The sequence below is a fragment of the Solanum pennellii genome, chromosome 4 (genome assembly GCF_001406875.1).
Source record: "Solanum pennellii chromosome 4, SPENNV200".
NCBI lineage: Eukaryota > Viridiplantae > Streptophyta > Magnoliopsida > Solanales > Solanaceae > Solanum > Solanum pennellii.
The window spans coordinates 1,462,864-1,489,661 of record NC_028640.1 but is presented as its reverse complement, the minus strand read 5'-3'; the positions used below and the strand labels follow the sequence as shown (position 1 = coordinate 1,489,661).

The 26,798-nt window shown below is 27.6% G+C and overlaps 3 protein-coding genes across 4 annotated transcripts; 2 read left to right on the top strand and 1 right to left on the bottom strand.

Annotated features, from left to right (window-relative positions):
- The first annotated feature begins 302 nt into the window (after positions 1-302).
- Positions 303-3,945, top strand: LOC107015559 (auxin efflux carrier component 3-like). 2 transcript variants are annotated; one of them, XM_015215869.2, is made up of 6 exons: positions 303-1,753; positions 1,845-2,121; positions 2,251-2,336; positions 2,691-2,848; positions 3,241-3,317; positions 3,417-3,945. In XM_015215869.2, exons 1-6 carry the CDS (start codon positions 583-585, stop codon positions 3,481-3,483), a joined length of 1,836 nt encoding a protein of 611 aa, XP_015071355.1. In that variant the 5' UTR covers positions 303-582; the 3' UTR covers positions 3,484-3,945. The 2 variants fall into 2 exon arrangements, with proteins under 2 accessions (XP_015071355.1, XP_015071356.1); XM_015215870.2 differs by having other exon boundaries at positions 378-1,753; positions 1,857-2,121.
- Positions 3,946-16,403: 12,458 nt separating this feature from the next.
- Positions 16,404-17,249, bottom strand: LOC107017228 (chitin-binding lectin 1-like). The gene has a single exon (XM_015217498.2). The coding sequence runs from the start codon at positions 17,127-17,129 to the stop codon at positions 16,680-16,682; it is 450 nt and encodes a 149-aa protein (XP_015072984.1). The 5' UTR covers positions 17,130-17,249; the 3' UTR covers positions 16,404-16,679.
- Positions 17,250-20,131: 2,882 nt separating this feature from the next.
- LOC107016087 lies at positions 20,132-21,398 on the top strand. The gene has a single exon (XM_015216568.2). The coding sequence runs from the start codon at positions 20,166-20,168 to the stop codon at positions 21,321-21,323; it is 1,158 nt and encodes a 385-aa protein (XP_015072054.1). The 5' UTR covers positions 20,132-20,165; the 3' UTR covers positions 21,324-21,398.
- Positions 21,399-26,798: the final 5,400 nt, after the last annotated feature.

Sequence of the window (26,798 nt, the reverse complement as noted above, 5' to 3'; positions counted from 1 at the left end):
AAAACAGAAAAAGCAAGACATGTTATATGCTCTAACATGTGTATATAAGCTAAAGCTAAACCTTCTTTATCTTTGTCCACATATCCCTTGGCCCCTACTTTGTCCCAAATTTCAAGTTCAATCACCCCCACTTCACATAAAAATTGTAAAATAAATAAATATTTTTTATAAAAAAAATTAACTTTTTTATTATATTTTAATTTAATATAAAATTCTAAAAGGTAAGATTTTTTTTTGAAATTTTGACAGTATTAAATTATAGACACGTTAAATATATCAAAATAATCTTGCTGTTTTAAATATATTATATGGAAAATGTTGTCTTGGAGCCGACTAAAGTGAAGTTTTACATTAACCAGTAAAATTTCATATCTAAAGCTCGAAATTTCTGATCAGAAATGAAGGAGTGATTACCCCTCTACGAGAATTCTTTTCCACACTCACTCTTTTGACTATATATATAAGTCCTCTTACATATACATCCTTATGTTAACTTCACTCTTTTCTACTTCATCTTTCTTCCCCAAAAAAACAAACTAAAACAACAAATCTCTTTCCAATTTTTCTCCTAAATCACAAACAATGATAAGTTGGCATGATCTTTACGTCGTCTTGACGGCCGTTGTTCCACTTTATGTCGCCATGATCTTAGCCTATGGCTCGGTCCGGTGGTGGAAAATCTTCTCACCGGATCAATGTTCAGGAATCAATAGATTTGTAGCTATTTTCGCGGTCCCATTGTTGTCATTTCACTTCATTTCTATGAATAACCCTTACGAAATGAATTTTCGATTCATCGCAGCTGATACGTTACAAAAAGTGATCATGTTGATAGTGTTATGCATTTGGTCTAACGTGACCAAAAATGGAAGTCTTGAATGGAGTATAACGATTTTTTCGCTTTCAACACTTCCAAATACACTTGTTATGGGGATTCCATTATTGATAGCTATGTATGGTGATTATTCAGGTAGTTTAATGGTACAAGTTGTGGTGTTACAATGTATAATATGGTATACATTGTTGCTATTTTTATTCGAATTTCGAGGTGCTAAGATGTTGATTATGGAACAATTCCCAGAAACAGCAGGGGAAATTGTTTCATTTAAAGTTGAATCTGATGTTGTTTCGTTAGATGGACAAGATTTTCTTGAAACTGATGCTGAATTAGGGCAAGATGGGAAACTTCATGTTACGTTACGTAAGTCGAATGTGTCTAGAAGGTCATTTGCTATGACCCCTAGACCCTCAAATCTTACTGGGGCTGAAATTTATAGCTTGAATTCTTCTAGAAATCCTACCCCACGAGGGTCAAATTTCAATCACAGTGATTTCTACGCGATGATGGGGTTTCCAGGAAGGTTATCGAATTTTGGTCCGGTTGATTCAACTCCTAGACCATCTAATTTCGAAGAAAATTGTGCTCAGGGCTCCCCTAAATTCGGGTTTTACCCTGCACAATCTAATTATCCGGCCCCAAATCCGGAAATTGCTTCCATAGTTTCTATAAACACGAAAAATCAACAAGTACAGCACCAGCACCAACAACAACAGAATGGTAAAGTTAGTCATGATGCTAAAGAGCTACACATGTTTGTGTGGAGCTCTAGTGCTTCACCAGTATCGGAGGCCGCAGGCCTCCATGTGTTCGGTGGCACGGATTTTAGTGCCAACGAACAGTCCTGTAGGTCTGATGGTGCTAAAGAAATAAGAATGTTGGTATCTGATCACCCTCAAATTGGGGATAATAAAGGTATTTTTATTATTTTTACGATATTTTGTTGACTGGTCAATTTATCGCGACCTTTTTATATTATTTGATTTTTATATATATATTTTTGAAGTCGTTTCTCAAGATTTTGGTGGCGAAGAATTCAGCTTTGGTGGTAGTACTGGTGGTGGTGATGGAAAGAGTAAAGACGAAAAGAAAGAAGAAAAAGAAGGTCTCACCGGAGTACACACTACGACTACCGGAGTTGAAGATTCCGGTACCAGAAAACATATGCCTCCAGCAAGTGTTATGACTCGTTTGATTTTAATCATGGTTTGGCGTAAGCTTATCCGAAACCCGAACACGTATTCGAGTCTCATTGGTTTGATTTGGTCCCTAATCTCGTATAGGTAAAGCTAATCAATGTATTAATAAAATTATTAATTTTCACTTATCTTGAAATATTTTAAATTAATTAGGAGAAAATTTTTTTAGATTTTTGAAATTAATTAAGTTTTGCTTTTGTCGTGTTTTTGTAGGTGGCATGTGCATATGCCTAAAATAATAGAGAAATCAATCTCTATTCTCTCTGATGCTGGCCTTGGAATGGCTATGTTTAGCTTAGGTGAGTAGTCAAACTTGATAATTAATTCGTATAATCTGATTGATGAAGGTTCGATTTTTATTTTATAATTTCTTCTTCTAAAGTAAGAATCTAAAAGTATACAAGTATAATGCTTAACTAATTAAATCTATATTTCTTTACTATTTATACAGGCTTAATCAAATAGTATTAGTAAGAGTAGACGTTGAAATTACCATCAGCAATTATGACTACACATTTCTTTCATTTTTAACTAAATATTGAAAATCGAGCTCTCGATATGATTTTGTGTTCGATAAGTGACACTTTTATGACAATTCTGAATTTTTCGATATAAATTTAAATTTGATCGAATTTAGACATGTCGTGTGGTAGGTTTGTTTATGGCCCTTCAACCAAAGATAATAGCATGTGGGAACACTGTGGCTACTTTTGCAATGGCAGTAAGATTTCTAACTGGCCCGGCAGTTATGGCTGCCGCTTCTATTATCGTTGGGTTACGTGGTACACTCCTTCATGTCGCGATTGTTCAGGTAATGACGGAGTAAAAATTTTAATTTATAAATTTTAAAAATTTCAACTTTTTTTTAAAACTATATTTGCTTTCTAAATTTATATATGTTAAATAACATTTTGAATACAAATACAAAGTCTGAGTTAAGTTACGAAATGAATTCTATTAAATATATCATTTGAGTGATGACTCTACTCTTATAAGGCATGATAACAAGCTATCGTGACGGACCTTCCTTTAAATAAATTAAAATAATGATTTATATATCAGATATCAATAAAAAGAGATATTACATTTTATTATGAGTTTTGAAGAAATTAATTATGTTTTCTTTTTTTTCATTCTAGTTTTATAATAATTGTTTAAAATTCTTTCTAAAATTCTTTGAAATGTCATTTGTTAATTAATTAGGCTGCATTGCCACAAGGGATTGTTCCATTTGTGTTTGCTAAGGAGTACAATGTTCATCCAGCTATTCTTAGTACTGCGTAAGTTAATTTTCTCCTAGTTAATTTAATTTCTTAAATGTTAATTCAATAATTTAAATTTCTAATTAATAGAATATTTCATTCTTTTTGGAATTTCAGGGTTATTTTTGGAATGTTGATAGCATTACCAATCACATTAGTCTATTATATTATTCTTGGATTATAATTCAAGATCAATCTAGCGTGTCAGTTTTTTGATTGATTGACTCAAGGCATAGTGAACTATACCGATGAACATGATCAAGCTAGCACCGATCTTTTGATTCGTTGAGTTCGTACACATGATCAACTACGCGATGAATCGGATATTTCGATACAAGAGGGATTTTGAGTAGAAGAGGTCATGTCAACATTGAATTAGATAGAAACTATCTTATTATGTTTGACTTAAATTAGTTTGAGATCCTTGATTTAAGGATATTTTTGTCTTTATTTGAAGAAATTAAGTAAACATTTCATCCAATTAGTCAAAATTGGAGGAAAAACAAATTGGGATTAGTCTAGCATGAAGGGGACAAGGAGGCAAAATTGATGATTATTGTCTAGTTTAATTTGTCTCCATAATTTGTAAAAAAAAGAAGTCCAAAACAATTTTTATGTATAATTGAGATTGATTTTGAGCTTTTGACTTTTTTTTTAATGTGGAGAAATGGTTGATTTTCAATTTTTACATATTTCTTTCTTTAATATTTGATATATCATTACTTAATTTTAGTATATAGTTTTATAGTTGTGAAAATGATGTTTTGAAAAAATAGTTTTAGCATTCTAAGTTTTTTTTTGTTTCACACCTTCTGTTTGGAGCTTGTATTGAAGCTCCGACTGAATCAAGATCGTGCATTGCAGGATTTATTTGAAGGTGAAACTTTCAATATAATTTTCTTCATATTCAGAGCTCAAACTCGAAACCTTATTTGAAGGTGACGCTCCCAATAGAATTTTCTCCATATTTAAAGCTCAAACTCGAAACCAACTCTAATTAAGAATAGAACAATTTCATCTCTGCACTACGATGCGTATAGAATTTAGCATCCAAAGTTAAAAGCTTGTCAATAATTGATTTAAAAAGATACAAGCTTCCATCTCATAAATAGAAAAAAAAACAATAAATATGCAAAAAAGAAGAGGGAACAAACATGGATATGAGAAACAAAAATATAAAGTATATCTTTACTTAATTATAAGTAGATCATACATATCATTTTCTTTTTTGCAATTACGGTCCCTTATATTTGGGGTAGATTAAAAGTAGTCCTTTAGATATATTTTTGAATAATTTTGATTTTTAAATTCGTCAAAATGACTCAAATATTTCATAAGTTAATTCATCTGAATAGATGGATAAAATTTTTTTTGGAGAAATTGTTGTTAGTGAGATTCAAATGAGCGAGTATTGATTGTGTGTATATATTCATATATGAAATCGCTAGGCTATAACGACTTGTTATACTAAGCGTCTTCATAATATATTATTAAATCCTTTTATATATCATTTTTACTTATAGACACAACATTTTTCTTTCGATAAAAATATTTAATTAAACACCCTAACAATCACGTAGCTTCGACCCCGAAACAAACAACAAATACTAAGGAAATTGCTGGATTTGGTTGTTTTGGACTGGCATTGCTATCTCTTGTCATTTTGACACCTTAGGGTCCCTTTCCCAATTATGCTTTATTTTCGTACATAGTCTGTACTAGACAAAAATAGTAACTCGATTTTTATTTTTTATTTCGTGATTATGATATAAATTAAGCGTTAAATATTTATGTGGTTAAAAATTATCTTCGTATTGGCATCTCCAATAATAGAGTGAGGTTCCACTGGTTGATTAGAATGCACGTGTGGACATTTAAGGGTTTAGGGTTTAGGGTTTAGGCCAAAAATAACTTAATATATCACCGTTAAATATTTATATGGCAATAAATAATATTATCGTGAACAAAAAAATTCATCGACACTAAATATCTAGTGCTACTTGGATTCAATGCTTTGCTTTATCAAATATTTTATTTTTTTGACATTTAAGTAGTCGTCTAGCTTGTTTTATGGTTATATTTTAGAGAGTTCGATCCTGATATAGTACGTCTTGGGTGTTTTGAGAGTTTTATCTAGGGAGAAAATTTATTATCTCAAGTGATACATTATTATTTTTGTGAACTTCTTTGTATTTCGAGTGAATTGTGTGAGGTTATTTCTTTTGTTATTTTATACTCTCATATTTAAAAGTGAATTGCCCATCACCTCTTGTGGACGTAGATTGATTGAATGAAGTAACCGAACCATGTTATTCTCTTTATGTCTTTTGATATATTTTTTCGTTTGTTTTCTTATTCAAAGTCTTTCGAGATTTGTTTTACTAGCTAACGCATATATAACACGATACACCTATTTATTCCGATTCCCAAACTTATAGTTTAGTAACTAATTGATATGTCTATATTATTTGAAGAAAATAAACTATGTTGCTCTTATTAATAACGATGTTCAACCGACATTTTCAATTCTGAATCCGCCTCCACAAACAACTACGTGGGGTGGGGGTGGGGGTGAGGGGGGGGGTCCATTTTCATGTGGCTACCATGCCATGAACATGTGGGAAACAAGAAAGTAATTGAAGCCAAATGCATGGTATGTGTATGGTATTATTGCAAGTTGTGGGGAAAGCCAGGTCGATATTATGAGAATATGCTAGATTGTGGACATGAATGGACCCATGAATTTATTATATATGTCATCGTTTGGTTCGTAAAATAAGAAAATGTACTCTCGAAATTATATACGAGATTAATATATTTTATATTCGATTATGTTTTTAGTTTTCCACTTAGTTACTATATCATAATTGCATGTGATGTTATTTTCCCATGGAAGGTGAAACAAAAATTCTTTAATTAAGTGTATTTCAATTTATTTAATTACTTTAGATCAAATTAAACACGTGTTTTTATTAATTTTGTATATTTCGTTTCAGTCTAAGAAATCAAATATCTATCAATAAAGTATAATCGACTTAATATTACAATTCTATTATTATTAATTTCGAAACAACTCGTTTCGAAAACACATAATAGGCTATATCTAACATGAGTAAAGATTATATACTTAAGAGTTTGAGAAATTCATTATTGTAATTCAATTTAAAATTTAAAATATATGTGCTCTATGATCTCACTTATTTTATAATGTATAACAATATCCAATTTCTTTCATCTTTCATAATAATATAATGCACATTGTCAATTTCTATTTATTTATAAAAATAAGAGGAAGTAAAAACACATTAAAAGTAAATGAATATTGAATAATAATATTTTTCCAATTAAAAATAAACATATGGTTGTGTCCTCGTGTGCATGGCTTTATTCTCCAACATCCCTTCGAGGAACCAATCCCTTTAATTTTGCACGTATTTTCACGGATTCATTACGTAAATAAATTAATCATTTATAAGTTATGTATATATTCCTCCGATATTTATATATATAAATATCAATTTAAATAGATTCGAAGGTTCACTACTTATTGAAATAAATGTATATTACTAACAAGGTGACATCTTTTAAATATTGATTAACTTATCTATGTAAATCGCATATGTAGAAGTTTTTCAAAAAGAAAATAAATTAAAAGTATATAACAAGGATAATTTATGTTATATTTAAATGTTCAACCGAAACAAGTAAAAGACCAACATGAATTGTGGTGTTGATGCAGTAGTGAGATTGTTTTATTCTTAACCAGATATTTCAGATTCGAAGCTTGGATATGAAGAAAATCTTATTAAAAGTATCACTCTTTAATAGACGATGCAATACACGATTCGAATTTAGTCAGAACTCCAATTAACAAAAGCTCCAAATACATAGTGGGAAATCCAAAAAAAAAAGGAAAAAAACTATGAAGTTTTTTTTAATAATTTTTTGACAAAATTAAATTTAATAGATGTAGTAGTAAGTGACATGCATGTGTGAAAGTGAGAGGAAATGAGTGTCATGTTACATTTGTAGGGTGAACCACAAACATGCTATGGGACCATTCAAAGACTTTGATAAAAGATATGCCCCTACATTATCCATCGTTTTATATTACTTGATTCTTATTGACGTGATATTTTTTTAATTTTTTCAGAAATTAGAACTATATTTTACTAATTGACTTTATTAATAATATTTTAAAATTTTAATGGAATGACTACTATTTGATTTAGTTATTTATATTAGTATCAAAGTTTTTTATATATATATAAAAAATGAGTCTCTTAATTTCATAAATTAAATAAATAGATTGAAACAATTATTTTCGACACAAATTTACTTTTATCAGAGATTTTAAATTTGATTTTTCCTCGATACAAAGTTATTTTTTTATACTAAATATCGTGTGGGAAATAAAATAGAGAGAGTGCTTTTAAAAACCAAAGCATAATGGACAGCACATTCTAAGAGTTAAATTTTATATATGAAAGTTGTGGAAGTCGACATGTTCTTAAAGCTCTTTCATCCCTTCACAGCTTTTCTTTGTCCGGTGTTTGAAGCTTACATTGGAATTTTAGTTAAATTTGGGTTGCGTTCTGTTAGGCTCATTTGGTGGTGGCGTTCTCAATTAGATTTTTTCCATAATCAAGGTTCGAACCCGAGACCTCTGTTTAAGAGTGAAATATTCCCATTAGTACACCACAATCTACATTGGTAACATTTTCTTTAATTACACCTCTCAAATTTTCTTTTTTTATTTCAGCCAAATGTACTTCCTTTTTTCATGAAAACGATGTTCAAAAAAAATAAATTACTTTCATGTGTTTGTCTTGGTAATTGAAGGTAGTCGTTATCCCTTCGAGGACATTCGATAAAATTAAAATAATACTGAGAAATGGTCCAAATTTTTAGAAAAAGAAAAGTAATTGTCATTTGTTGACGTAACGTATGTAATCACCAATATATGATTTACCCACTAATTTACCTACCAGCTCAATGTTTATGGAAAATCTTTTTGACCAGAAAATTTGGGCAGAATGATATTTTATTTATATTATTATACTTTTTTGAATATTTTTATCATTTTAATTTTTTAATTAAAAATAGAAAAAAGATTAATTTATTTTATCATTAAAATATATCATAATTTTTAAAAATTTCTGGCCAAATTTTCTTTCAATTTAGCATTACCCTAATATCATTATCTCATTACCTTGATAATTAATTTATGAAAGAATTTTATGCCTATAAATAATGGTATTTCTTTCTTCGTGAAAAAGGACGAGAATTATCATTAGTAGTGACAAAAAATTATTGTAGTTTGTAGTGAGGTTAGTATAGTTGAGACAGAGAAAAATATTATGAGTCTCCGACTTATTCACTATGCAAAGAGAGTATTTTATATTGAAAATGTGTTCTAAGGATGAACTTTGAACTGTTCAACTAATCAATGTTGATTGAGTTATACAATGTTATTAAATTGCTATATCTTGAATGGAACAACACTAAAATTATTATTCTACATCGATACAAATATATTGAAATGAACTTAAATTTCCTTAATAAGAACTAGATATTCGCGTCTTATCCTAAATATTTACTCCATCCGTTTCATTTTATGTGGCGCTTTTCAGATTTCAAAATTCGAACAAGTCTATCTTTGACCGTAAATTTTTCATAAATCCTTTATACATTTTGAATTATCAATTATTGTGACTTATAGTACTTTTTACGTAGTTTACAACTATAGAAATTTCATTTCAAACAAATTGAAGATTCCATACGTAGGTTCTCTGTAAAACTTAAATTGTTTGACTTTCATAAAAATGAAATGTGCCACATAAATTGAGACAGAGGGTGTTTTTACGTTGATGTTATGTTTCATCATGGTCCAATTGCTTTGTAGATGTGCAAAAATAAAACTTGACTTGGGCCTTGGGCTTGAAGCTATAGGATAAGAAGATACAAATGGGATCATTTGCATTTTTATCCCTTTTTTTGTGCTGAGTTTTAAGATTTGTCCTTGAAAAATATGAGAAAATATTAGGCTTCAATTTTTTGAAGAAATTCAAAATTCGAATTCTTTTTTTAAAAAATATTATCATTTGAATTGGGTATTATTGCAATTTGCAAACTAAATATAATTTTATCCTTCCTTTCAAATATCATTACTCTCATAAATTGGGCTTGAGTAAGAGATCATAGAGCTGGCCCATTAAACTTTTAAATAGGCCCAAATTTTTTGGACTTGCATTTGTATTAGACCAACAAACAAAAATAGTTATCAAACTCGAAGGAGGAAGAGGAAGACGAAGAGGAAGAGGAGGAAGAAGAAGACGAACCTTATAAACTCTCAATAAAAATGGCTAAAGTTTAGTCATATGTGTTCGAATATCTATCTCATAAAACTTCTAACATTATCAAAATTGATTTTATATTTTGTATATCAAATATATTCTCGAAATAGAAACACATGAAGAAAAAAAGAAATTCAAATATATATAAGTACAAGTGAAATATCAACATCAAAATTGGGTATCCATCTACTTTGCCTTTCTATACTGATTATTATTATAAAAATATAAATTAAAAAATAAAACTCCAAATTAATCACTAAGTTAGTACTACAATATTTGCAAATTTATTTGGTTAAATGGCAATTTTATCAATTCACCAACACCATATAAAAAAAAAACTTATTTTGAAGAAAAGGAAACACTAATCTCTTTTCTTTTAATTTAATAAAAAAAAGTTATGTCAAAATTAGACTATTATTGGGTAGGTTTTTGGTCTCTCTCAACCATAGTCATTTGTTTTAATATACTCATATAGTCATATTGACTCTTAATTAGTATTCTAATTAAGGGGCTAAAGAGTCTCTATCATAAAAGATCATTTAACCAATTGATGCCATAAATTAATTGATATTAACCCTTAATTGTTACTTAAATATTTAGAGTGCTTAAAGGCCAAATAGGGAAAAATGGCAAAATCCTTTATGAGATTAAGACTTTTGAACACCTCAAATTTAACATTTAAGTTATATTACACATAAATTACTCTCTTCTAAGGACAACATTAATTATTAACATTGTTGCTACAATGACAATAACATCCAAATAAAAGAGAAGAACAATTTACGGTGGAGGTTTCTTTTTTCAATCGCGAATCAATAAAAAAATTATGTTATATAGTGGAAAACGAATTCTCACTGAAAAGCTTCTTTTTTTTGTGTGCGTAAACAGTACTCTATTTTCCCCTCACAGAGATGAACTAAATCATAATAGCTAAATAAGGATTCATAGTTTAATCCGTCCAATTTAAAATTAAGTTATAATTTCTTTATTTTTTTCGTATGTATTTTTTTAATTATTATGACTATATATGCACTAAATAATTTTCTTTTCCCTTTTTTAACAAGATTTTTCAAATCAATTTGTACTATATAATAAGCTCAAAATATTCTAAATTTTAATACAAACTAAATTAATTGAGTTAAATCATGTATAAAGCATTTTATTAACTTATTTAAATTGTAACGAATTATATTTTTATGAGCTAATTTTATCACGTTAATTCTCTCCGCCTAATAAAAACAAAAGAAAAAGTTGCAAAATGAAGAGGTCCAATTAAATAGTTGTGGAGGGCTCTTTGAATCTTATCACTAGAAGTGTTCAATTGTGTGTCTAACAACTCAAAACATATTTTTATGTGATATATACAAATGATCCAAATAATATGATGCAATTACCATATTTTGGATCAAAGAAAGAGAAATATAGAAACATCCAAATTACAAGATGTAAAGCCAAGACACTATCTTTTTACTCTACTTCCATCACACATTATTTTCCCCCTTTTTCTGCAAAATCAAGAAAATAAAACTCCTCTTTCCATAAATAGAATACTCCTTTTAAATTAAAATTTCCAAATTTTTATTTGATCATTAAAGTTACTTAGATTTTAGAATTTTGATATTCAGATATTTAAAAATTAAAAAAATTGGTTCAAATTACTTCTTCTTTTTTTGAGTTTTTAGTACTTGAACTCATAAATTTAAAAAAAAAATAATTCAAGTGATAAGTATCTTTTAAATTTTAAAAATTATATTTTAAAATTTTAATCAGCATTTAATTTATGATCAAACAAAAGCTAATAAAGATTAATGAAAATATATTGATCGTGCTATTGAGATTTTCTTTTATAGATTTAATAAATTCCTCAATATAAATATAAGATTTATGCAATAATTAATAAACCCTCAAAAACTAGCACCTAATATTCTAAATTTACCCCTAAATTTCAACAAAAATTACTGAATTCCATCAAACTATATCTTTAAAGCCGATTTCGTCCATGATCATGTATTCATTGAATTGACATACCACAAGAATTTAACCATAAAATTTGACATAAAAAAAAAAGACAATTAGTTTCTTTTGTTCCATCTTAAAAAAAAATATTATTAACGATATTTATTTACTACATATGTACTAATGAAAGATAGTTTGATACAAAATTTTAAAAAATTACGATATACATAAAATGGTCTAACCACCACAATTATGAAGAACAAGAAAAATTACAACAAGAAACTAACTTAATGGAAAAGCAAAGTAAACATTGGAACAATAATAGTGACCATCATGTTTCTTGATTCTTGAATTGAATTTGATGAAGAATATTGATTTTGAGGATTTCTATAACGATATGGCCACCAAGGCAATATTGGATCAGGAGGTGGTGGCACTAAACCATTTACATAGCCATTATTAGGTGGAGGGTAATTTGGTAAATTACTATAACCACCGCCGCCGCCGCCGCCGCTTGTTGGTGGTGGATAATTGTTATAATTAGAGCCTTGTGGTGGATATGGTGGGGTTATAGCCGCCGGAGGGTTGTTTACGGGGCCGGTTGGAGGAGGGTAACATGGATATGGACACACTTTTGAGGGTATTTATGTCAAAGATTGAAAAAAAGAGGCTAGAGACTATGAATAAAAGTATGCAACAAATGCAAGTGCAATGTCTTATAGGTGATGGTTTTTTTTTTTTTTTGGGTATGTTAGGTAATTTAGGCGAAGGACTTGTAGATTTCTTTTGTTCTGTTTTAATTTATATGTCATAAAATTATGAATATTGAGAGTAAATGGCAAGTTTTATTTTGTCAAAATTTAAAAAAGGGATACAAAAGAACGAAAAGAGATTGAAGAGATGAAGGCGAAAAATTTCTCACAGAATTTTACTCAATTTTTTTAACGATCGTTTTCTTAAAGAATAGGAGCAAAATTTTCACAATGAAAGGAGAAGCGAAGCTTAGTAACACAGTATCATAGTTTAGTTTAGTTTAGCTTAGTCCTGATAAGTTGTTCATCGCTTTCACATGGCAGAACCCATCACAGAGAAATTAACACCCCTATACACTCATATATTTCGACTTGACAACCAAAGTTGCAATTAAATGAATAAAAGAATAACTAGAAAATTTCTTCAATAGGAAAATCATAGCATGAGACATGCAAATCAATACATTTTCAGCCCCTCGATTTTCAACTCAAATTCATATTAACAGAATTTATTGCTTTAAAATAAAGAACGGGGGATAAACTTATTATAAAAAAAAATACATATATCTTACATATTTTGGTCACTGAAAATGACAATTGGAGATTGAGAAACATAGAATATATTCTTCAAACACAATATTATTTATTTTACACGTTAGCTAACATTAGCCGATATTGTAAATTATTCATCACATAAATAGAAACGCACCCTAAAAATGCATGTGTGTACACACATATAGCACAACATAGACATATCTTCTATTGCTTAAGAAGGTGATCATCTATATGTTTGAACAAAGTTACATTGTGGAGAACATGGAAATTAGTTAGGAAAACTATAATTACGATTATATTATGTTTGATATGACATAAGTAATTTTTCATGAATTTTTTTTCTCCAAAATATTTGAGATATAGAAATTGATGCAAGAAAATCTCACACACACAGAGAAAAATGTGTGTTACCTTCGTTATAATTCCAGCTAACAATTGAACCAATTTTTACGGTTTCACCTTCATGAATCTCAAAGTTGTTGACAATACTAGGGCTTATATTTGATACGCGATGAGTATTAGTGTGATAGATATCAAAAATCAAGTGTCCACCACCCTTCACCTCCAGTGAAGCGATCAACTTGCCTTTCAAACCCATATTTTTTAAAATTCAAAATAGCAATAAGATGTGAAAATAAAATGGTGAGAAAATGTTAAGAACATGTAATCTTTATATAGATATTAATTAGCTACGAAAAACTAGCTAGTAAAAAATATTATCGCTACATATCTTACATATTATAATTTGTGGTGGGGGATCAAAGATTAGTGTTATTTTTCATTTATGTATAATTATATGTTTTGCTTAGTTATAAATTTGATTTTTACAATAAAGTTTAGATATCCATGCCAATTAAAGTATATTCATTTTATAATTTGATTGAGGTTTAGAAATACACATTTTTTAATTCAAAGACCACAAAATTATGAGAATTAATCTTTCTTATCATATATAAATATAAAAGCAGGAAGAGAATTGCATTTTTAATGATCATCTTTTTAGCAAACAAGTGAAGAATGTAAGTATATATAAAAAAAAATAATGTACCTTTTTTTTTTTTTTGATTAAAGTAACATCCACGATTTAATTTATTATTGTGTCATGTAGTATATATTGTGCTAATTTAATAAAGAATTTTTCTTAGAAAATTTACAAAATTATATTGCTTTTCAAATGATAGAAATATAATGATTTTGTGTTATATACGTTATATTATGTGATAATATAATTAACGTTACTTTTGGACATATTTTAAAAATAATTAGATTTTTTCAACTGGAATATAATTTATTGAACGAAAGAGTATTTTATGCAATATGTTATTAGTAGGGATTTATAATAAATGTCTCATCTATAAATTTCCATTATTTTTTTCAACTCACTGCCTAACTTTGTTAAGTATGAAATTTAATTGATAGATTGTGCTAATAAATACTCAATTTTGAGTCATTTTTTCCCAAAAAAGGGTAATCCTATATATCCCCACTAAGAAGATTTAATATATTTTGCAAAATATTAAATTTATTATATTTAAAGAATGATATAATAAATTTATTATTTTACTAATTATTTTTTAAAATGTATATTAAATTAATACTGAACGAATAAAAATAAAAGAAGAGAGCATTATTCAAAAGAATATATAGTTAGAAAATATTTAATCTTTGGTGTGTTTCTTGAAATAGATTTTCTTCTTGGTACTCGTTTATTCTCTCAAATGGCTAACTAAAAAGTTGTCATTAATTTACTTTTAAGAAGTGAAAATCAAAGCAATATTTTAATTACTTAATCACTAAATTATGTCATATTTTAGTTACTCATTCTTCCTCGATTCGTTTTTATTTGTCCTCTATTTCAAGATAAATTTTTATTTTTATTTGTCATTTAGAATATCAAGAAAGAATAATTATTTTTATAAAATATTTTATTGTTAGTATTAATTACCTATTTGTCAAATTAATTAATATCAAGCACCAATTAAAAGACTGATAGTGTGGTAAAATAATCATGACAATAATTATTTTCTTAATAAGCATGTTAATCCAAATATGACAAATAAAAGTGAACAGATGGTGTATTAAAGGATGATTCTCATAATTTTTTTTTGAAAATTGAGGTTTTTATCTAACTTATGATTTACTCCAAGATCATAATTTGCACTACTTTCAAGATGAAAATTCAAAGGTACTACTCAATTTGCACAACTTTTGTCTAACTAATTTTTTGGATCTTGCTTAGCTTGCTTTTGAATACTGCAACTTATTTGTTTGCTTTGTCTATGTGCAAAATTTATGTTTCTATCTTTATAAGATAAAAAGGACTCAAATTTCTTAATCCTTACATTTTGTTCGATTAAATTTCAACTGAATATATTACTGTAACAAAAGAATTTTATTTTTTTGGGTATAATAAATATCGTTACATTACATATACATACCAGATACAATCATTTTTGTTTGAAATGTCCTATTGTTACATGTACATATGAGTTGGACAAAAAGTTAATCAAGTAACAAAATGACGTTTAAAATAGAAATATCTTAATAATTCAGTTAATTGACTATTTAAATTTCACTTTAAATTATTAGTAAGGCTGAGCCAATAGTATGAAAAGAAGTAGCCAAACTAACTTTGACATTTTCCACACTTCTAACCTAACACTACCTAACCAAGTTGTAGCATCAACCATCGTAATAGATTCGTAAGTACTTTTTCATTTTTAATTAAAATTTTAAATTTGTGTCTTCTAAAGTATAAAATCGTCTTTGTGAGAGGAACACTTCACTCTTAATTGAGACTTTCCATTCATATTGAGACAAAAAAGAATTGTGAAAATCTAAACGACACGATTTATTCAAAAATTTATTTTAAAAACTATTTAAAACTTACTTGGAATAACATTTTATGTTATCTCCCCTCAAAAAAAGTTTAAATATGGGGGAAAATTTATCCGCATCTGATGTATACACTAAATTAATATAATTTTCCTTATTATATGGTTTAATGAAGTAAAATAGTGGATCCCCGAATATAGTAGTATTAACCAAGGTTGATCTCATTCCCCCACCAACTTTCTACTGCTGACATTCTCTTACATATTCGTTTAAATTTACGTGACATCTTTTCGAGATTGAAATTTAAACAATGAAATAGTAACTCTTTATTACGTATTTGTTTTAATTTACTTGACATCTTTTCATGAAATTTAAATAAGAACTGTTTCTTTATAATTTTTTGCATATATTTTTTAATTGAGACCATATTGATGTAGTTCTTTTGTCTTCTTCTTTTTTTTGGTTTTTTGTTTTTCACATGGTCTTCGAAATTCATATTAGAGTGTCTCAATTAAATTTAAATCACACACTGCAAAGTAAATTTAGAGGTGATACTTCTAAGAAGATTTTTTCCATATTCAGAACTCGAACCCGATACCTCTGATTAAGAATGTGTTTCCAACTGAAATGAAATTAACGCCAAAAGAAAATTTGAGAGGAAGAGAAACAGTATATGATTAGATCAAATATGAAAAGAAAAAGAAAATACTGACAACAACAAATTTTGCAAAAATAAAAACAAAAATACAAAGTAAGAAAAAAAATCAAAATGTTATTGAAACTAAGATACACATGGAAATTATTACGATAATGTAAGATAATATTGCTAATTAACACTAAACTAAGAAGATTAAAATACTCTTAGCCACTAAAATTTCTTGATTTTGATGAAATCAGCAGCTAGCTTCATAAAATTTGATCAATATTCATACCAAAGCAATAATTCCCAAGAAAAATCCACTAATCAAAAGTGAAAATCCACTAGAAAAACAACTTTTGGCACCATTAAAATATTGATCAACGGGGTACAAATTTCCTGGTGGACCATTCATATATATGTATTGTGCATCACTTGGTGGATTTGGGCTATAACCACCACCACCACCACTACCACCACCAGCACCGCCCTCGGAAGGAGGAGGAGGAGGAGGACAATATACACTTGATGGTGGTTTCTTTGGTGGTGGTGGTGACGGAACGGGTGGTGGTGGTGGTGGTGGTGGAGAGGGTGTATTACATGGATTGTTACAAGGACAACTACCACATTTGTTCACAATATTAGCTTCATCAAGTTTTCTTGGATTATTCAATAATCCATTGGTTATTTGTGTTGAATAAATCACAAATATGAGAAAAATAATTGGGAGTTTTGACATAATTGAGAAATTTGAATGGAAACTTTGTTTACAATTTTTCTTGTTTAAAAGAATGTGTAATGAAGAAATATATGGTATGTTAGGTATAGTGACTTTAGGTGGAAAAAATAAAATCACTAAAATCAAATGAAAAGCTTTATTTATAAGAAATGAAGAGTGGTTTGTTTACGTTACTTATAAGTGCATGGAAGTTGCAAAGAAAAAAAAAAAGATATTTTACCGTCGAAATTAAATTTTCGATATTTGAATAACTTGAATCACATTTTATAGTTGGATACATAAATTAAAAACTTATATTTATCGACGATATAATTACTTTGTATATGACTAATATAACTCAACATAACATGACGTATTTTTTTTTATATTAATATAATAAATATTTATTACTTAAAAATTTTATTTATATTTTGTATAGTAGTGTGATTATGAGCTGTATGGTGAAGACTTAATCTTCAAGTCAATCAAAATGCATGTGGTTCGGTGCATTTTGGTGTCCCACCATTTTATTCTTTTTATTACATATTTTATTTATGTTTTATTTTTTTAAATTTAATATTGTTGTTTTTTAAACACTTAATTATTGAATGATGAATTAATACAATTGATGTTATAGCATGATTGATTATCAACACTCTTAAAACAACTATGTTGCATGTGTTGCTTCCAATAATTCTATTCTCTTTTTTTTCTATTATTACTTTGGTCTAATATTTTGTAATAATTTAGTGAGAAAATTGAGACAAGTATGTATATAATATTTGAAGTAATTAAAAAGAATTAGCGACTGATAAATTTTTTCAATTTAAAAAGATGAATTAGCGATAATTATCAGAAACTCTATGAGTATTAGCTACTAAATATATTAGCATATAGCTACGGCAGATTAAATAGTAAATTTATAATGTAACAATTTAAGAATCAACCAATTAAGCTATTAACATTCAACGTTTAGATTAGTTGATTTATGCAAGAAACTCTAAATTACTATTATGGGATTTTAATTTGTTACAAGTCAAATTAGTGAAGCTTAATAATTCTATGAAAAATATGGTGCATGTGGGGTTCATTTTTCGTCATATCTACTCAAGATTTTTGAAATTATTGCAAAACGTATACATTATTCTTTAATATTTTTTATAGCATTATATTATAAGAAGATAAAATAAATATTAGGGAATCATTCACCACTTTTTATGAAGAGTAGTTTGGACGGCCTATTATTGGTATGAATCTTTAAGTTAATTGCACTCTATATTAGAGCATTATATAATAAAAAAAAAGTTAGTGACTGATAAAATTTTGTAGCTAAATAATAAATTTTTTATGTTAATTTCCTTTAGCGATGAATTTTAAGAAGTTTTATCAATTAAGAGTCTTTTAGCGATGAATTTTAAGATAAAATTAGGCTTACATATTGATCGCTTTGATTCCTGAAGTTTATCGATTTGACTTATTAATTATTGAGTTGTAAACATACTAAATTGTTAAAGAACAAGGATACTTGACCTATCGGTTATCGACTTATTGGTTATTGATCGTTATCAGTTCGATTATTGGTTTAATCGTTAAGAATTGACACAAAAAATAACCATTGAAAATCACATCGAAACAATTTAACTAACCAAATGAAGCGTACACATTAGTTGATCGATACTTGTTCAAAAGTAAATACAGGCACATTGTAGAATAACTGAGAGTTTGAAACATCCAGAAATAAAAATATGAATGTACACTTGAGTTAAGGCCTTTATATACCAAATGCTAAAAATATAATTTATTAATTTTCTATTGGATTATTCGATAAAAGAAAAAGCCTCAAATCGTTGAAAATCAACCACTCGATAATTTAAAAAAAATTAGAACCATTATCGAAAACACTAAACTAATAGATAAATAAATTCTTTTTTTAATCAAATTATCAATTACGATTCGATTTTACACTGCTTAAAAGTAAAACAAAGCTGAGTCAATCTCTAACTTTTACATTATTTAGCACTTCCGTTTTCATCGTATACCTGTATTTCATTTATAGATGTAAGGTCCTGTAATGTCAAATAATTAATTTGAATACGTTAGTGTGTTTACGACATTTATACTCTTTAACTTTGAATCTGTATGAATATATAATTAAATTTATATAAAATTAAATAAATAGATATATCTGTCAAATAATACATATATAAAATTAAATAAATAAATACATATATCAACTATGAGCATGAATAATAAGTACTTTTAGTTATCAATATAGGAGTAAACAACCATAAAATACGAGATGGCCATTAAATTAACAAGTGTATCACATATTATATGAGATATTTATACACTCATATACAATATTATACATCAAATCGCTCAAATATTCATATCTAGGCTCCTCAAAATGTAATCAATCATTTGTAATTATACTCACTCGAAATGAAACTTATTTACAAAAAAGTATATTTCAAACTTTGAAATTAAACTTATTTAAAAAAATATATATTTCAAACTTTGAAATTTCAAATATTAACAATGGCTATCTATAGTTTCAATGAAATGTTAATAGTAGTTCGTATGGGTGAGCATAATAAGGTATAGAATAATATTTAAATATTTTAATATCGTAACTTTAATATTCAATATCTAGAGTATTATATCATTATTATATTAAATTAGCTCGATATGATCGACATATTTGTTTAATTTTGATATTTTATGATATGATATTCGATAACTATATTTTATCTTTTTAAATAATATTTATTGGATTTCTGGCCAAGTTTTTTTTAGTTTGAATGGAAATAATAAAAATAAAAACTTTTTTAAATATTTTAATATCGTAACTTTAATATTTAATATTTAGAGTACTATATTATTATCATATCAAATTAGCTCGATATGATTTGATATATTTATTAGATTTTGATATTTTATGATCTGGTATTTGATAACTATATTTTATCTTTTTAAATAATATTCATTGGATTGCTGGCCAAGTTTTTTTTTTAGTTTGAATGGAAATAATAAAAATAAAAACTTTTTTTATAAATTATGTTCCGTCGGAAAAAAAAAACTTACCAGAAATTCCAAAACTTTACAATGAAATCATTATTTGCCCTTTTAATCTCCGTCAGTTTCATCATCGCCACCGCCGCTAAAACCGGCCACGTCATCACTTTCCGATCACCGTCTCTCTACCCGGAGTCATTCACTTGGGATCCTAAATCTCACAACTTCATCATAGGCGGTACTCGTCACCAGAAACTCCTCTCAATTTCCGAATCCGGCGTAGCTGAAACCCTAATCTCCGATACAGATTTACCGGAAAATTCCTCATTCCTCGGCCTCGCTATCGACCGCCGTAACAATCGCCTCCTTGCTTGCATTCACCGTACCCCGACCGCCACTCATCCTTCCCCTTTCAACGCACTCGCCGCCTACGATCTCAAATCCCGCCGCCGCATCTTCCTCACCCCGCTCCTAGACAAAAACGACCAAAATCCGATCGCAACCGTAACAGAGATAGTTCACCCCGCTGCCGCCAACGACGTCGCCGTTGATTCCTCCGGGAACGCTTACGTCACAAACTCCGACGGCGACTTCATCTGGAAAGTAAACATCGACGGCGAAGGTTCAATTTTCTCTAGATCGGAGATCTTCAAATCTCATCCCGTGGATCTCACCGTAGACTATCACAAATGCGGATTAAACGGCATCGTTTTCATCTCCGATGGATACTTACTCGTCGTCCAATCAAATACCGGCAAAATGTACAAAGTCAACGTTAACGACGGAACGGCGAAGACTGTTAATTTAAACAGAGATTTAACGGCGGGTGATGGAATCGCCGTTAGAAGCGACGGCGTCGTTCTTGTAGTAAGTCAATATAAACTTTATTATATAAAGAGTGAGAATAATTGGGACGAAGGAGTGGTGTTTGACGAAACTACCCTTGATGTAGAAGGATTTGCTACGGCGGTTGTAGTGGGAAATAGGAAGAGGGCATATGTGTTATATGGTCATTTAATCGAGGGTATAACGGGAAATGGAAATAGAGAAGAATTTAATATAGTTGAAATAGAAGAAAATGAAGATAAAGAAGATAATATATGGTTATTTGTGTTAATTGGATTTGGATTTACTTATTTTTTGTTTTGGAGATTTCAAATGCGTAGACTTGTACAAAATATGGATAAGAGAGTAACTTAGGTTTTGATTATTTTATTTTACTTGTTTTTGTTGTAATTTATTTTGATAAATGACAAAGTTATATTTTTATTCATATCAAATGATGAATAAAAATTACTATTAGAAACAAAAGTTTTTTTCATGGTGAATTATTGATAAATTTATATTGCATTACAGATTATGATTCTTTCACTCGTTTCATACCGAAGAGTTGATTGAGAAATAGTGGTTAGAATTAAAATTTTCATCAAAGATATTTAAAATATAAATAAGTAAATAAATAATTTTAACAATCTACAAACGGTGTAATTGAACTATTCTCCAAATCATTTACTATTTATTAGTGATTTTATCACACTATCGTAGTAAATGATTTGGAGTATAGTATTTAATGCTAAGGATAAAATATGAAGAAAAAAAAAATCTCTTCTTGATATAATATCTAGACAAATAAAAATAAAAATATTTTAAAAACAAGTAACAAATAAAACTGAACGGATAAAGTTCTGTTTAAGCCTGAAGTAAAGTAGAATTAAAAAATATTTACAAGCCAAAAATACTTAAAAATAAGTCAATTCAATCTATTATTAATTAAAATAAGTTAATATTGGAATGGTTAAAGAATTTATTTTAACCACGATATTTTAAAGATACTTTTAAAAGAAATTGTATTTTAACTATTGTAATTTATAATAATTTATATAATTTTAAATATAATTTTTTTTAATCTGAATTTAGGCGAATATTAGTTAATTTAATCATCATATTCTGAATTAAGTCACAAATTTAAAAAGATAAAGAGTATACTAACTCAACAATTTGGCTCATATGCTAGAGAACGTGTTGCAACCTAAATGGATAAATAAAAATGTTTCAATTTCTAATAAATTACACTTCAATTCGTATCGATAATTCATTTCAATTAACAAAAATTTACTGTAGAAAATGAATGAAAAATTCAAATAAAATTAGATAAAAATTGCTTCTTATAAGATATTGAAAGAGAAAGGATCAATGAATGCCTCAATAGTTTTTAATGTACCTTGTACATATTAAAGACTTACTTTGCTTGTTTGATTATTCAACTTCAACTATTGAAATTGATGTATAATTTTTTTAAAAAAATAATAAATTAATTTGTAATAAAAAAAGGTTTATTAAATTTTAATTGTCGTACTATTTTATTACTGTTATTTTTTCTTTTGTCGATTGTACATTTTTCTAATTTTACTGCTATGCTTTTTCTCATTAATCTATTCATCGTTTTGACATACTTAAACTTACAATCTTTCATAAATAGTCTTTATATTTATATGAAATAGTGATAAAATCTGTGTACGCTCACTCTACTCTACGTAACGAAAATGATTTTACTAGTGACTATGTCATATCAAATATACTCTAAGTCGTAGAGTATATTTTCAAACAACAATTTTATAACGTGACACAATATTTGAAACCAAAAGAATAATAAAGGAATCCAATCAATATACAACTTGACATACGTGTGGTTCTTATGAGTTCGGCCAAATTTTTTAATTTTGATTCGAAATCTGAATTTACCGTAAGAAATTTATTGAATATGTATAAAATTATTAATTTATAATCTAATAATTTTTTAAAAAAATTAAATTTATAAATTTTAAATTTTGATTCTGACTCTATATAACTCATTTTAATTACATGGAAAAAGTTGTTGAGCTTGGAAAAACAACGATGCTTGTTAAATTCGGCTATGTGTTGTTCAGTATTACTGTGCTCTGTTTAAATTTGAATTTCTCATTATAAGGATCGTATTCCGAAGATGACACTTTCAATAAAATTTTCTCCATACCTAAAATATGAACTCAAAAGCTTTAATTATAAATAGTTGTTGTTAATATATGTTTGGTGGAAATAAAATTTTCTATGGTAATGGTTGGGATATTTAAAATATTCAATAGTCCTATAGTCTATGTCTATGCTATTGTTGAATTTTTAAAATTTAACTTTTGACTTCAAACCTGCGTGACATATTTATTAAGAAAATAATAATTGATACGATTATAGTATCATATTATTTTTATTAATTAATGTTTAGTATCACGTTTAAAATGATTTCAAAAATAAGTAATTAATATTAAAAACAAAATGGAGGGGAAGAATTCTTAATAGGTTAAAAGTGAAAATTTATTTTGAAATAGCAAAAGTAAATTGACTTTTTTTAATATAAAATAAAAAAAGATTAACTTTGCTATTCTATTTTCATTAATCGAGTGATTTTTCTGTTACAAAATAAGAAAGAAAGAAAAATAACATTATTACATCATTTACAATAGTTGAATGATCATATAATATAAATGATCAAACTCTACCTGAAATAACCTAACTACATAGTTTAGAAACAAATATGAATGTGTGATGAATCTATCCTCTTCAGACTTTACTTAGTGAAATTTCACGTCGATCAGTTTGATCGAAAATATTATGGACATATGACATAATCTAGATGAAACGAAAATTTGTTTTTATTGAAAGGATCAAGCTTGTTATGGCATGGAGATGGACCAGAAGGTGGACTTGGTCCTCTTGGAAGTTGATTTTGTAGCAAATAATTCTTCTCTTCAATATCTCTTATGCTTGAAACAATATTTGTTGATGTAATTAGTAAAACAAGAAGAAAAATCAAACCTCTAAGATCAAATTTATACATTTTTGATCCCTTTGCTCTTTTTGTAATCTTCAATTGTTTTCTTGTTTTTGAATGGGAAATGAAAAGTTTAGGATGTGTTGAAGTTTATATTATTTTCAAGAGGAGGAAAATGTTTACATCATGGGGCTAACTTGTGCAGCCAAAGAGGAAAAGATTTCAATGCCCTCTCTTTTTAGACTTATTTATAACACCTCAAAGTATCAAAGATTTGTTTGGTTATAAGAAAAAAAAAATTGATGAAAAATGTTTTCGAAAAATAATTTGCTAATTTTTTGGAATATATTGAGGGTCTTTCTGAAATAACTTCATTAGATATAGGGATAAGGTTTGGATACACTTTATCTTCTCAAGACGACACCTATGATTTAATAGTGGCGGAACCAGGACTTTCATTAAGGGGGTTAAAAATCTGAAGAAATAAGCACACGAATTAATCGAAGGGGGTTCGACACATACTATATATACATAAAAAAATGATTTTAACCATATATAAATAGTATTCCCTCCGTCCCAATTTATGTGAGACTTTTCGGATTTCGAAATTCAAACAAGGCTAATTTTGACCGTAAAATTTTTCATGTAACTATTTTGAATTGCCAATTATTGTGATTCATGTACTTTTTACGTAATTTACAAATATATAAATTTCATTTCAAAAAAATTGAAAATTCTAGGAGAAAATTTCTAGTCAAACTTAAATTGTTTGACTTTTGAAAAATGGAAAGTACCACATAAATTGAAATAAAGGGAGTATAATTTTTTGCAATCCAAACCCCCGACAATAAGGTGGCTCCATCCCTATCTATAAAATTATATTGGATATGTTGTTATGTTGTTGTTGTTATTGTTACTAATCAAACTTCAGAAAATCGGACAATATTTTTGAAAAATATTTTAGTCCATACCAAACACACTCTAAGGGGTTGTTTAGCATAATGGTCAAACAAAAATTTAATCTCTTGTTTAATTGCTAGTTCTAAAATAAGTTATATCAAAATTAGTAATTAGTATCAATGACTATTCCTGAAAGATTGTCATGATTAGTTATCTGATGATAAAAATAATAAAATGACAGAAATACCATAAGGTCTCTCAAAGTCCTTTTTAATTCAATAAAATGGGCATATTTTTGTAAACAACTTTCTTAGAAATTATGTTATGCATGTTATTTATGATATACCAAATCAGACAGTAATATCAAAATAACTAATCTCAATATAATTTATCTTAAAAAAATAAAGAGTCATTTAATAAACTGTATAAGTTTAATATTAAATATGATGTATTAGTAATGGTGGGATTAATAGTAATGAAACTAATTGTGCTAAACTGAATTATACTCATAATTAATTAATTAACTAATTAATTAAATAATTAGTTGGACAACTTTGAAATTGTCATTAAAAATTGCACATTGAATGATATGAAGTGGCGGCCATTTTGAGAAGTCTAAAAGTAGTCTATTCTAATGTTACGTTTCTATTTACTCCTCAAAAAAAAAAAAAAAAACTATACTATATATTCATTTCTTAGTTTTAATTTTCTTGGGCAAATCATTAATGAAAAATAATTAAAAATTCTAATTTTATGATCTTAAAATAAAAATACGTATACTGTATGAAAATATTATTATAGTTTCATGATAATGTACTTAAAAAGAAGGTAAAAAATAAATTAAAATGGAGAAATCATTATTTAAAATTTTTTATATCATTATTAGAAGAAATTAATGTGTTAATCAAAGATAAAAATAAATAAATAAAAATATATTAATCATTCAATTCTCTTGTTATTAATATTTTTTAAAAAAGAAAATTCAACATACTAACATTTCAAAGGGATTTTGGTTCACTAAAGTTTGGGCTATGCACAAGGTTCAGGGAAGGGTTCGATCGTAAGGGATAATTGTACGTAATCTTACTTTGCATTTTGTCAAAGGTTGCTTCCATATGATCGAACGTGTCACTAAATAGAAAGAGAGGGAGTATATTTACTAATTAACAATATTTTTTTAAAAAATTAAAATTATTTAAAAAGTTTTCTCATCATAAATTAGCGAGAAATTTATGTTATAAAATATAATTTTCTCACTCATTTCTCACAGAACTAGATTAGGAAACAAAATACATAATGAAAAATAATTTCTCATTGAAATGATAAGAAACATTTTTTTTTATTTTTTCATATGATAACACTACTATTTTTTTTCACTAATTCAATCAATATATTGATAACAAAAATAACCTTTGAAAACTTTTCAATTAAAATTAATGTTTTTTTCGTAGAATTTTAAATCTTGAATCCGTTTTAATTTTCTTTAAAATGTGACATTATAATATCTGGCCGACGGCTAATACAGCTAAATTGATTGTACACTAAAAGAAGTACTACTCATAATTTGGTCAGTTTTTGTACCAAACACACAAATTTTCTCAAGAAATGACAATCAATATGTTAGGGGGGCAAAATGGGAAACTTAATTACATAAATTTTATCATAGTTTTGTAGCTAATTACTTAGATATATTTTAATTTGTAACATTATAATACTATCAGATTTTGATATATTTAAATATATTCAAATACATGTATTTCAGAATATATATATATATAGTCAAAATTAGCTGTAAATTATTTAGATAAATTGAATACATGTATTCAAAGTGATTCACATATACCCGAGACTCTTAAGAATTCTCTCGCGCCTTTCTCTGATCTCGCTCGCCGCTGGTCACTCTCCCACGTATCTGGTACATGAGATACATGTGAATCACACTAGATAGATGTATCTAGTGTGATTCACAT